At 35.5% G+C, this 13,193-nt stretch overlaps 1 protein-coding gene across 1 annotated transcript in view; it reads right to left on the bottom strand.

Moving 5' to 3' along the window:
• The window catches only part of RGR (retinal G protein coupled receptor), a 272,329-nt gene that overhangs the window by 175,756 nt on the left and 83,380 nt on the right, over nt 1-13,193 (bottom strand). The window contains exon 5 of the mRNA XM_044056521.1: nt 2,695-2,812. Within this exon, the coding sequence (XP_043912456.1) occupies nt 2,695-2,812 (118 nt within the window). The remainder of the gene's footprint in view (nt 1-2,694; nt 2,813-13,193) is intronic.

Below are 13,193 nucleotides of genomic sequence, written 5' to 3' on the forward strand. Positions count from 1 at the left end.
CTGATGAATGGCCATTTGCTGATTTATGTTCGCTGAACAGCCATTCGCGGAAGTTAGTTTTCAGTGAATTAATATAGACTCTGTTGGAAGGTTTATCAGACTGGCATTGCCTAGAAAAAGCACTATAAGGGTGAATAATGTTTTGGCCAATACCTTGTGTGGACAGGTGCAGACCATCCCTGGCAAAGCAGCATGGTTTGTTGATCATGTCCTCCCAAGCTGAGAAATACTGGACCCCCTTAGAATAACACCAGTAACAAAACCAGTTGTTAAAGTCAATCATTACCTGTTTATATTTTGGTATCATCCTTGGAGAGGGTAGAGTGCTTAGAGCAGGGCTCATACCTACCTCGGACACACAATCAGAAAACTCTATCATGTATCCTTTCATATAGCTCAGGGAGGTACATCTCCTTTCATTAACATCAACATGGACTATGACAAAGTCATACTGGTACTTGTGGTTCCATGTCCTGGCTGCATGTGTGATCTGGCCAATACTTGCCCCAGATAAGCAACCGACAGTGACTGTCTCCTTGCTCAGACTGGTGAGCTAGATATCAGTGTGTTTCACAATGTCCAATGACCAATATATTGGGCTGTGTGGCAGTTTGCCTTAAGGGCTAAAAGGTTGAGACATTGTGAGATGTGGTTGTGTGTGTCCAGGGGTGTGTTGTCTTTTTAGAGTGTTTGAAAGGCTGCTGACAGCATATGGAAGGGCTTTGTGGTTTGGGTAGATTTCATTTAAGAGACTCAACATATGTGAGTTTGTGTCGGATCCATAGTAGGTGTATTGTGTGCATTACTGGCAACTTGTTTGGAGATATCAGTGTCTGTACACGACAGCTTTGCCTCCAAAGACATAGTGTAATTGCATCACTCGCATACTGTGTCTGCCTCCTTAAGAATTAGGTGGTTGTCAGTAAACATGAGGCAATTCCTACATGTCTCAGGATGACCATTTCCACTAGGCTGTTGGCTACAGATACAGTTGAAAAGTCACATCCATGGCTGGGGACCTTTTTTTTTTTTCTTGGTAATTTATGAGGGGTGGTGCAAGAGGGGTTTGCAACCAACTAAATTTGGAGATGTTGGGCTGAGGGGAGAGACATAGGAATAATCTAACATAACACTTTTGGGGTAATGCTTCTCAATAGGCAAACTAGCTGTTCTACACTCAGGTAGATACTTGAGAAAATAAAAGAAATGTTATCAAAAACAGTTTTATTAGAATAATTAAAGTAAACAGGTAATTACTGAAAGTTTTTTTTTCTGAGGAAGCCAAATCACCCCCACCCCCAAATGCTGGGAGCTTTGCCCTGTGGCCCTCTCCACCTCAAAGAATATGATTAACTCCAAGGAAAGTACCTATATGATGAGATGTTTTTAATGGAATTGTCTTCACTGAAAAGTGAATTGGTGCTACAAATAAATATCATACAAATAGATGACTCACATAGTGGCTTGAATTTGGTAAATAAATAATTAAAAGTTCAGATAAGGCACCTGAGAAACAACAAACTGAGAAGGAAGTGCTGAAAGAAGCACTTACAGTTTAGCCCTACAAAAATGCATCTGTTAGGATTCCATAAAATAACTATCACCACAGCTTACAAGCTGAGCTCATCACAACTTGTGCTTAACAACTGAAGCAGTCGTCAGGTACAAATAAGACAGAGTTGCTTTATGGAGTGTCAGAGTTGTTCAGCAGTGCATGACAAAGTCTTTGAGTGAATTGTTTTCCTTTCTTGTGTAAAACAGAAGATATATGCATGTATCATGGCTATAGTGTGTCGGCTCTGTCCAGCTGCAGCAGCTTTTAAAACCTGATTTGGTGAACTAGAAGTGACTTAAATATATCTTTCCAAGTTGCACACGGAGTTGAATTCTTCCCATGTATTTGTTTAAGTTTCACCCATCTGAATCTTCAGATGGATGAAAAAAATGGTTAAAGCTTCAGCTCATACATCTAACCTAAAACATTATTCCTTGCAGGGAGGGTTGCCCCTTCTCCCCAAACACCTCCTTCCTTAAAAATATATTTGATGATCATCAACTACCATGTCAGGTCAATGGGCCAGATATTCTGAATGAGTTGTAGTACTGTGATAAGTATTGCCTAATTAATTATTCATAAGAGTATATTTGACCCCAACTGTGATTCACTTTGCTGTAGGATTGCTGCAACACATGACTAAAAATGTATTCTTCAGGAGAAAAAAGGGATCTAGAGTTTAATACACAAAGTAATTAGGCAAAAGTGACAGAGTTGACTAATGTGAGGCATGAAGTCTTCAACAAAATAATGCTGTCCCAAAATTAATGCTCTTTAGTTAATCCATAATCATTTATGGCAGCAAGGCAGGTTTACTGTGCTATGGAAAGACTAAGATGAGTTTATGGTAAAACTACAAAGCAACACATTCATTGTTATTCTTTGTTTAGCCCACTACATTACTAATCAGTATGGGATTATAATAGTCACATCTTTGTTTTAGTATTTACTGAATCCTTACTTTAAAAGAAAATCAAAATGTTGTCATTTTAGCTTTTGTTGTTAGGCAGGCACACAAGCATGGAGTGCCCTGCCCCTCTCCGTTACGTCAAGCCTTGCCATTGACACCCACTCAAAGAACACTATTTGACAGTTTTTACCAAACTCTTACATGCCATACACAATAAATTATTTTTTACCTTATTCTCTCCAGTTTTTTTAAACTTCTGCTCCATTGTTTGGTAAGAAGTCCACATAATGAAGATTGGGACCACAAAGTTAAAAAAAGCCATTGTGTAAAGATATGAGACGAAACCCCTAAATAAAAAAAAATCCTGTTAGAATTATCAGTGCTTTCCTTTTATTCAATACATTTGCAGTCTTGCTTAATGATTTAGGAAATGTTTTTCATTCTAAGGGTTTCTGCAATTAATCTCTCATAAAACTATTTCAGTATATTTAAAAATAGCATACACCGCCTTAACTAGGATTATAATTACATAACCTATATCATCTGTGAAACATAAAACAATGGTCAAACTCAAATTTGTGTGTTGCTGATATCAACCCAGTACAGTTTATTGTTTATAAGTCATTCTGTTTTTTTTAATTCAAGTCATTTGTTTCAGGTAATTTTAATTTGTATCAACAAAAGTGTACTAGCTGAAACTGTAAGAGTGTAACAGGCATTTTGAGAACTGATTTATACCATTTGACTTCTTATCCACATTACAACATCAGTAGTTGGAATCAAATAAATTTTAATAGCTACATCTGAAACAAGAACTTTTATTACAAATAATTTAAGGAAACATGACTATACTACTATTAATTAATGACATTCAAAATGTAAGCAATGACTATGCAGATGAAAGTAATAAACTCAATTGTTCATTACTCTGGGATAAATGTACTTAGGTTGAAACAGCTCTCATTGAGTTTGAATTATTACAGCTTTTATTAGCTTCAACAGTGTCACATATTAAAATTATGATAGCTGTATATAGATAAATGCAATGTTCAGGTGCTGGTTTAATTTGATATTTTGACTTCAAACCTCTATGTTAGGATCATAAATTCTTATTTGATCTAGTACAACACTGAAACAGTTAATTACAATTTTTATGTGATAAAAAAGCAGCAGGACACTTTGATAAGCACAGCTAACATCCAACATCCTTCCTGTGGAAAATGTTATCCTACTCTGAAATAAAGTAGCTTTCTGGTAAGATATGTTTTTTTAAATTTTTTAAAACATCTTTATTGACTTATCACTTATTATATATATATATATATATATATATATATATATATATATAATCAAACCATATTAATAAGTTCACTTTTGCAAGCATTATATGATACATAATTTATGTGATGCATAATAAAAGCAACATTCCATAAATTATTAAATTCCTGCCTTCTCTTAAACCTCATTCCTCCTCCAAAAACATTTTTCTGTATGTATTGTTCCCAATTTCCATTCTTATATATAATTTATTCCTACCCTTTTCTAAAGCTCTCTTGATAGGATATGTTAAGCATATGTGTGTGTGTGTGGGGGGGGGGGGTTGGGGGTGATGATGAGCAAAGCCCCAATGAAAACAGAGTTTTTGTTTATTCCCTGGCTGGTGTGTTTCTGTGCATTTCTGGAAATGGTCCTCTCAAAGAATACAGAGTGTCAAAACAGGATTCAAGTCTCTTACATATCCAGAGGAGCTGTTAAATTGGAGGGCAAAAGTAAAAATAAATAAAAAAATTAGAAGAAGCAAACAGCAGTTCCAAACCACAGATACAGATTGTAATGTAAAAGTAAAAAAAAAAAAATTAGCAAAGCTTTCAGGGACATACCCTTTCTCATGCATTAATCAAATTAGTCACAATGTAATTTAAACAGAAATCACACAACAAAATTAACAAATCAGAGCTCATCATACTAAAATATGCAGTTAATTCAATTCCTATTCTAAAAACATTATAAAAAATAAAAATTAAACAATTATGCACATCTAATTGTTTTAAATAATATTGTTTTTACAACACTGGTTATTTAGTCCTGGTGTCTGATCTCCATTTAGCCAAGAAATCCATTCAAACACTCCTAATTCAGAATCTAAAATAATGTCTCATCTCTCATAAAAGGAAAAACTCCTTGAAGTACTATAAACTTAAAACTGTGTGCCATTGCCGTCATATGTCTTCTACTTACATTATCTCTTGTATCAAATAAATGTTCTGATATATGGTGGAACCATATCAACAAGCTTATAATAAAAGGAAAACAATTTTGACCAAAAGTAAGAACAGTAATTCTCAGAATGTTAGAGCCCTTGTCACTGAAATAAATAAACAATTCAGGAGTTTAATAAAATCCACCAAAACCAGGTTTGTGGCTAAAATAGCAATCCAAGACAAAGGCAATCACAAGGCATTTTTTTTAGTTATGTACGTAATCTCAAAAGCCCAATGCAGCAATGTGCTGAGCTGATTGTGAACTATATTACCTACACTGAGGCTGAAGATGTAGCAAACCTCCTGTCTGGTAAATTTAGCTCCAACTTTACCCCTCTTTTCCCTCCATTTGTCCTTCAAGCTGTACCTGACACTGGCTTGCCTCCAGTTATCAAACAAAACTAAGTCCTAAAAGTGCTATCAAAAACTAAAAATACAGAATGGATGGGTCCTGACAATATCCCTGGATGGATCTTATAGCATGAAGCATGATTTAGGCACACCCCTAACAACGTTATTCAATCTTAGCCTCCATAAAAGTTTTGTACCAAGAGAATGGAGAACAGCTACAGTCATTCCTCTGCATAAGGGTGAACCTTCCACAGGCTAGACAATTATATACCCATAAGTCTGATTAGCCTCTTATACAAAGTCACAGAAAGGCTTATCATGGAACTAATCAATCAGAACATAAGGAACTTCCAAACACTAGACCTGTCTTAGTTTGGATTCGTCAAGGGCAGGTCATGCTTATTCAACCTGGTGGATTTTTGTTTGAAAAAGTCTCCAAAACAATTGATAAAGGCAAAATTGTACACACTGCATACCTCAACCTGGCCAAAACTTTTGACAAGATTCCCAACTCAGGCATAGTAGAAAAGACAAGTAAACTGAGAATAAACCCCTGCTGGACTGCCAACTGGTCACAGACAGGACACCGGAAATTCAAACAGGGCAGTTATCTCTACAGAGAGGCCAGTCACCAGTGGACTCCCCTAGGATTCTGCGCTGGGACCTCTCCTGTTTGGCATCTACTTTTCTGAAGTAAAAGCCAACACCAAAGGGCTCTTGCTGACTAAGTTTGCAGATGACTGCAAGGTAGGAACAGTCACTGAATCCCCAAATGGCTTAGCCATCCTGCAGGAAAGTTTGTGCCAAAATCATGGACTGAAACGTAATACCAAAAAATGAATTACTGTATCCTTTGGGAAGTCATTTATCCTATGGAACTACCACATTAACAGTACACCCCTAATAGTTGACCTAGTTGTTTGGGATTTGAGAACTTATGTGGACAGTGATCTAACTTTTGACTAGCACATGTGCATTTTTGTAAGAAAGTCCTTCTATATGGATATATCTATGGATGTCATTGCCCCCCTTTACTCAGCTCTCATTTGGCCAATCACTGAATATAATGCCTCCACTGGCATGAATTTCTCCATACAAATGCAACAACTGGAACCTCCATAGATACCTTACTAAAACAATACAAGGCCTAAACAGCATGTCATACATGGACCAACTCAAAGAGCTGTCACCATACGTGGTATCCTACAGACTGCTAAGAGGTGACCTGTGTCTGGCATACAAGGTATCCTTCAACCCAGTACTGATGAATTTATTGCACTTCAGCAAATCAAAAGGCATCAGAAATACTCAGTCTAGGGATCTAATCCTCTTATGCAAAACCAGAAGAAACCATGTACTGGATAAAGCATTTAGGAGCTGCCTCTTTCCATTATTAGTAAAGGGGCAAAAAAAAAAAAAAAAAGAAAAACTAGTTTTACAGGAATGATTATTCTTCATATTGGCATATGAATGTTTAAAATAGACAATAACTGTCACAACTTTTGTAAGATCTGTGTCATATGTAGGAAAGAATTCTTGTTTAGGAGTTTCACCAATTATGTCATTTTTTAGCTTAGTGAAGGTAGTACTGTATAGGGACATAGCAGAGAAACTTGGTGTTAAAAATATTTAACCAGAAAATATACAGTATTTGTATAACTGCTAATGATTTTTCATAAAGATGTAAAGGCTGTTTTTGATCTTCTTACACAAAAGTACTTTTTTTGGAAAAATAGTCTGGTTTACTTGTGGACAGTTGACTGTTTTTATTTATTGACTAATTTAGTTATGTTGCCTGCCACTGTCATTATTATTTTTTCTCCATGCAGGTATTGGATTTTTACAGTTTCATTAATTGCCTTAAAACTGTGGTTAAGATCAGTTTTACATACTGCACAGTCCTTTTAATAAGGTAATACCATTCATTTTAGAAATGCATAACACAGATCAACTGGTCAACAAAAATCCTTATTTTTTCTTTAAAGATAAAATATATCCATTCACACAAAAACATTATCATAGCTATGTAAATAAGTCCATATATTATAAAGATAAATCTATGAAATATAACCACTTGATAACATACAATAACAATATTTGTGAAAATAAATATGTGCTACTATCCATACATATATAGTGCAAAAAATATTTCCATACAACTCACTCATTCCCTGTGAAATCAGTGTCCGCCATATGCCCCCTCCTGTAATAATGAGTACTGCACTGCTGTACCTCTTGGAGACAGGAAAGTGGTGTATGAGACCACTGAAACAATAAGTACACATCGTTAAAGATGATAGCAAATACTGCAGCTTCATTAACAGTGACATCAAAATTTAAAATCTGACAATACACACTTGTATATCCAGAAACCTAAGCGTAACAGCTCTTTGTGAATCTAATCTCACTAAAAATGTACTAAATTACGGTGGGACTCTAGAGCTTTTAGAAGAATATGATGGTAGAAAAGATAAAAAAACATCAGAATAATGATGTACGTCCAGTGAGTAATGTTCTTTCTAAGAAACCATTTAAATATGCACAGCATCTTAAAATGGATAAATATAAATTTAGTCAGCAGAAATGTTGATAGGATATTCCCCATAATCTGTTCATCAAAAGGAAAATGCTTTTATTCTTGTGGCAAATATATGCACTTTGCAAAGCGGTGTGGATGAAACTCTCAGCATCAGGCCAGATTAATTAAGAAATTCAGTATTATCTGTACTCTTAAAATATAAAATAAACCAGAGTGAACATGATCAATGCTCAAAAGATGATTATTAACAGTCTAGATCATTATGTGGAGTATTTCATAAATGCAATAAACATCAGTCAGCCAGAAGTTACAATCTACACACAGACAACAACTGTACCAGTACAATATGCATTATAAGTAATAGAGTCTACCTCAAATGATACCCAAGCACCATGTTTAAAACACTGTAATACAAAAATCTTTCACTGTAACTGCAAGTAACATCAGTCAGTCAAAGGATTATTTGAAATTATGAATACAATAAGGAAGAGCAAACTCAAGTCAACAATATATATAGTGAAAGGAAAGGGCAGCTAACTCTTTAGTTATATTATTTCAGCAAATTAGGTTTGATCAGATACTGTGCTCATTAAATAATAATGTATAACAACAATATGTGGGAAATCAGCTATAAGAAACATTTCAAAAGTATATGAAGGGATACAGAAATAGAAAACTTTAAAGCCAGACTATATGAAGATATATCACTGAAGCCAGTACACCAATTCCAGAAAAAAGAAGCACTGCATATCAGGATAAAGAATAAAAGAAACTAACAACACTGGAAGAGGCAGACATAACAGAAAATAAATAGACCGACACATTATCTTCAACAGTCAACCCCCCAAAGCAAATAGCCCATTAGAGTTTAGAAACCATGCTGATACACTGATGGTTAACACAAGCACTTCATTAGAGAGAGACTCAACATCAACGTGGATGACATATATAATCATATATCATTTATAAATCACTGCAGAACAGCTGCAGCTAGATCTATCTAGACATTGGGAGCATAACTTTTTCAGCACACATGGGCTTAGGAATAAATAAATAAATATGTTACATATTATAAACTTCGCAGCTGAATTTTCTTAACTTCAGTTCAACCAATCCTGATAAGGACAAATTTCAGAATGAAATTTCCTTCATTCCCATTCAGTACAACATGAGGATTATGAGTGGGTCTCCAGTTTTAACCACGTAATTATGTGTTTGAAATATGGATGTCAGGAAATTCACTTTGCGAGTAAATTTAGTGCAAGACCCGATCTTAACAGGGCTGAAGGGAGTGCTTACCAACTGTTAAGATCAGGTCTCACACTAAAGAAGTGCTTAACTGGTTTGTTTTTTCCCAATAGTTGAGCGTAATCACTCCTCCATGCACTATAAATGATTATCATATAAAAAACAAGACACTAGGAAGAAAATATAAATGTTGATGCTAAGTGCTACTAAATGCAATTAAGATCTATAATAACCACTCCATGATTACCAGCACAGTTCAGAGGAGTAGCTAAGCCATTTGGAGCCCTGGGTGAAGCCATTCCCCCCTTCTCTCCTGGATATGAAAAGCAAAAAAAAAATGTATATTAGTGCAAAACACATTATTCTAGCAACTATTTATGTTTATAACAGCAATGTTTTAAATGTCCCTGATCTGACCCCCACCAATGACTTCAAGTCATCTCTAAATATGACAGATGTTGGTATTCAGAAATCAGATTTCATCCTTCAGAAAATATGTAGTAGTGCAAAACATATTATTCTACCAACTCTCTATGTCTTTTACAGCAACCATTATTTTAAATTTTGGCCCTGATGTGTTCCCCCAACTTGAAAGCTTTAGACTTCATATTCTAGCTTCAGAGAATGAATATTAATGCACATTATTCTAGCAATTTTCTATGTTTATAACAGCAATATTTTGAACTTTGCCCTGATCTGATACCGTACCATCACCACTTGAAATTGTCACTAAATAATGGCAGACATTTGTGTCACACATCAGACTTCATCCTTCACAAAATGCACTGTAGTGCAAAACATGTTATTCTAGAAAATGTCTACGTTTATAACAGCAAACATTATTTTAACTTTGTCCCTGATATGAGTCCCCCCAACATGGAAGTCACTAAATGATAAATATTTGAGTTTTAACTTTATGGTCTTGCATATTAGTGCAAAACATTATTCTAGCAACTTTCTACGTTTATAAATAACAGCAATATTTTAAATATCATCCCTGACCCTGGTCCAATCCCCCCACCACCATCATCTTCAAGTCATGAAATGATGACACAGACTTTTGGGTTTCAAACTTCTTCTATCACAAACTGCATAGTTGGGCACAACATATTATTCTAGAAACTTCATAATAACAGCCAGTTATATTTTACACTTTGTATTTGTGTGATCCCCCTCTGACTTGAACTCACTAAATAATGACAGACATTTCAATTTCAGACCTCACATCCTTCAGAAGATGCATATAGCAAAAAACATGTTATTCTAGCAACTTTCTAACTTTATACATTATAACCACAGTATTTTAAAAGTTCTTTTTCAGCTGTACTCCTCAAGCCTCAAGTCACTAATAATGACAGACATTTGAATTTCAGACTTCCTATCATTCAGAAAATGCTTGCTAGTGGAAAAAATGTTATTCTAGCAACTTTCTAAGTTTATAAGTGCAATATTTAAAATCTGTCCCTATTTTTTGGCCTTTGTCCCACCACCATTATTGTGAAGCATAGCTTTCAACTGTCCAGATTTTCGCAGAATGCCCAGAATTTTGACACATATTTTTAGTCTGTTTCTCATAAAATTGTAGTATTCTGGCAAATCACTGGCAAATCAATGAGAACTGAAGTCAGAAAATAATGGCAGACATTTGATTTTTAAACTTCATATGCTTCATAAAATGTATGCTAATGCAATACACGTTATTCTATCAGCTTTCTAAGTTTGTAACAGCAATATTTAAAATGTGTCCCTATTTTTGGGCCTTTGTGCCTCATTATTTGTGTCTTTCTCCAGATTTCTTGTGCTAAGTGGTTGAGAGGTATGTTGTGAAGTCACTAAATAATGACAGACATTTGAATTTCAAACCTCATATCCTTCAGAAGATGCATAATACAAAACATTATTCTAGCAGCTTTCTATGTTTATAAATTAGAATAACAATATTTTAAACATTGTTCCTGAGATAATCCCCCAAACTTCAAGTCATTAATAATGACAGGCATTTCAGTTTCAAACTTCACATTCTTCAGAAAATGCATGCTAGCACAAAATCTGTTATTTTAGTAATTTTCTAAGTTGATAAGAGTCTTCTTCTTTCAGCTTTTCCCGGTTAGGGGTCGCCACAGCAGATCACCTGTCCGCTCATGATTGGCAGCGGAGTTTTACGGTGTCGAGTTGCCAGCCCGATGCCCAACCTTCCACAGAAGGCACACACACATGCACACACTCAAACCTAGGGCCAATTTAGAGTGTCCAATCAACCTACAGCATGTCTTTGGGATGTGGGAGGAAACCGGAGCACCCGGAGGAAACCCACATGACCACAGGGAGGACATGCAGACTCCGCACAGAAAGCACCCCAGCCGAGGATTGAACCGGAGAACCTCTTGCTGTGATGCAGCAACGCTAACCGCTGCACCACCGTGGCCGCCCTCTAAGTTGATAAGAGTAATATTTAAAAATTATCCCTATTTTTGGCCATTGTCCCACCATTATTGTGAAATCACTAAATAATGACAGACATTTGAGTTTCAGACTTTCATGCATGCTAACAGAAAACCTGCTATTCAAGCAACTTACTAAGTTTATAAGACAGCAATATTTAAAATGTGTGTCCACCATTGACTGAAGTCACTTACAGATAAATGTACGAGTTTCAGACTTCCTCCTTCAGAAAATGCATGCTAACAAACAAAACATGGTAACCTGACCTGTTACTTTAGCAATTTCCTTCTAAGTTTATAAGAGGAATATTTAAAATCTACTCCTATTTTTTGGCCTTTGCTGTTGTCAACAGCACTTGCACTCCCATTCTGCATTAGACAGTCAGATGATGAGTACGTATTATTTGTATTAATTCATTCTGACATACACACACTTACTCCTCCTTTCAGTTTTTCTAACTTGTCCAAAATTGTCCATTTTCCAGGCAGGCCCCCAGGTAACAAAAAAAAAAAAACATTTAAAGCATAGTTGAATAAGTGTTGCCACCAAATTTAAAAAAAAAAGCCTTTTTCAAAGTTTTTTTATATTCAAAATTAGTTTTTTGAATTTCTTATCCAAAGTGAGTGATTAACAAATAACAAAAGCCAAGACAAAGAAAATGCTCACTGTGGGTGCCAAAGATAAAGTCCTGTAACTGCCTTCTCTATATTGCCTCTCCACCTGTGTAGTCAATCACAGGTCTTTGTGAAAGTACCAGTGCAAGGCAACATGAAATGTTGGCAGGAGGCAACATGAAAAGTGGGCAGGAGGTATACCGGAGTATCTCAGATGACCATGTAGCATGTTTTTTGCCATTTCTTCTGCTTCTCTCAAAGGGAAATTAAAAAAAAAAAAGATACTTGTAAACAATATGTTTTATTTATCTAGAGTGAATTGTGCCCTGAACAAGCCATCACCTGGGGAAATCAGCCCTTTTGCCCTGCCCTTTATATACTACTGATACACCTTAATATACAATTGGCATCAAAGATTTAGAGATTACTGCGTGTACAAGATAAACTATTATGAGTAAACGTGTGTTTTTCAAAAAAGTTTAATGGTAGCATTACATTCAGATTTTGTATGAGAGGAAGAGTATACTTGGATGACTAACTCTGATTTCATAGCAAGATTATCTATAACGCAGAGTCAGAATAAATCATTATTGCTTAGGTAACTGTGCTGTCAAATTGTCACATAGAATTCTAATTCAAAATACTTGACCTGAGTAATTGTAAGTATCTACACAGAAATAAAAACATTGTTCAAACTAGAAAGTACTTCAAAGTACTCTTAGGAATATGCTTGCAGTTCAAAGTGGCAGTAGATGAAGCTTACAGATTTATATTAAAAGTTTAACAACAGTGAGAAGTAAAAAGGCTACATCACAAGCACAAAAGTGTTGTAATGTAAAACTATGGAAATTCATCTTCTTGACTTTCACTAGTCCTTTTATTTACTCAGGCTAAAAATGCTATCATTAAAAGCCTCACAAAGACTTGCAGAAATGTTCCATAGTTTCCGTATGATTACTCACTTGTTTCTGATGCATACAGATAGCATGACAATTCAAGCAGACTCTTGACAGGTCTGCACAGCAAAGCTAAGGCTGGCTTATCCATTGCCTATTGCTGTTATCCAATCTAGTGCCCCTCTTCTCTAAGTTGAGAGAAGCAAAAAAAAGTCTTCTACTTTTAAAGACTGCAGCAAACCATTTGGTAAATGTGTAATATGCAGCTTGCTACAATTTGTGCCACATATGAAGTGCATCAGTCCTGACCACGAAAACAATACTGGAATTCATTTCCATGCAGGCAACCAGAAACACCAGCATGGATATGAATACTG

This window comes from Protopterus annectens, chromosome 14.part0, assembly GCF_019279795.1.
Source record: "Protopterus annectens isolate FY-2018-M chromosome 14.part0, PAN1.0, whole genome shotgun sequence".
In the NCBI taxonomy this organism is placed as follows: domain Eukaryota; kingdom Metazoa; phylum Chordata; order Ceratodontiformes; family Protopteridae; genus Protopterus; species Protopterus annectens.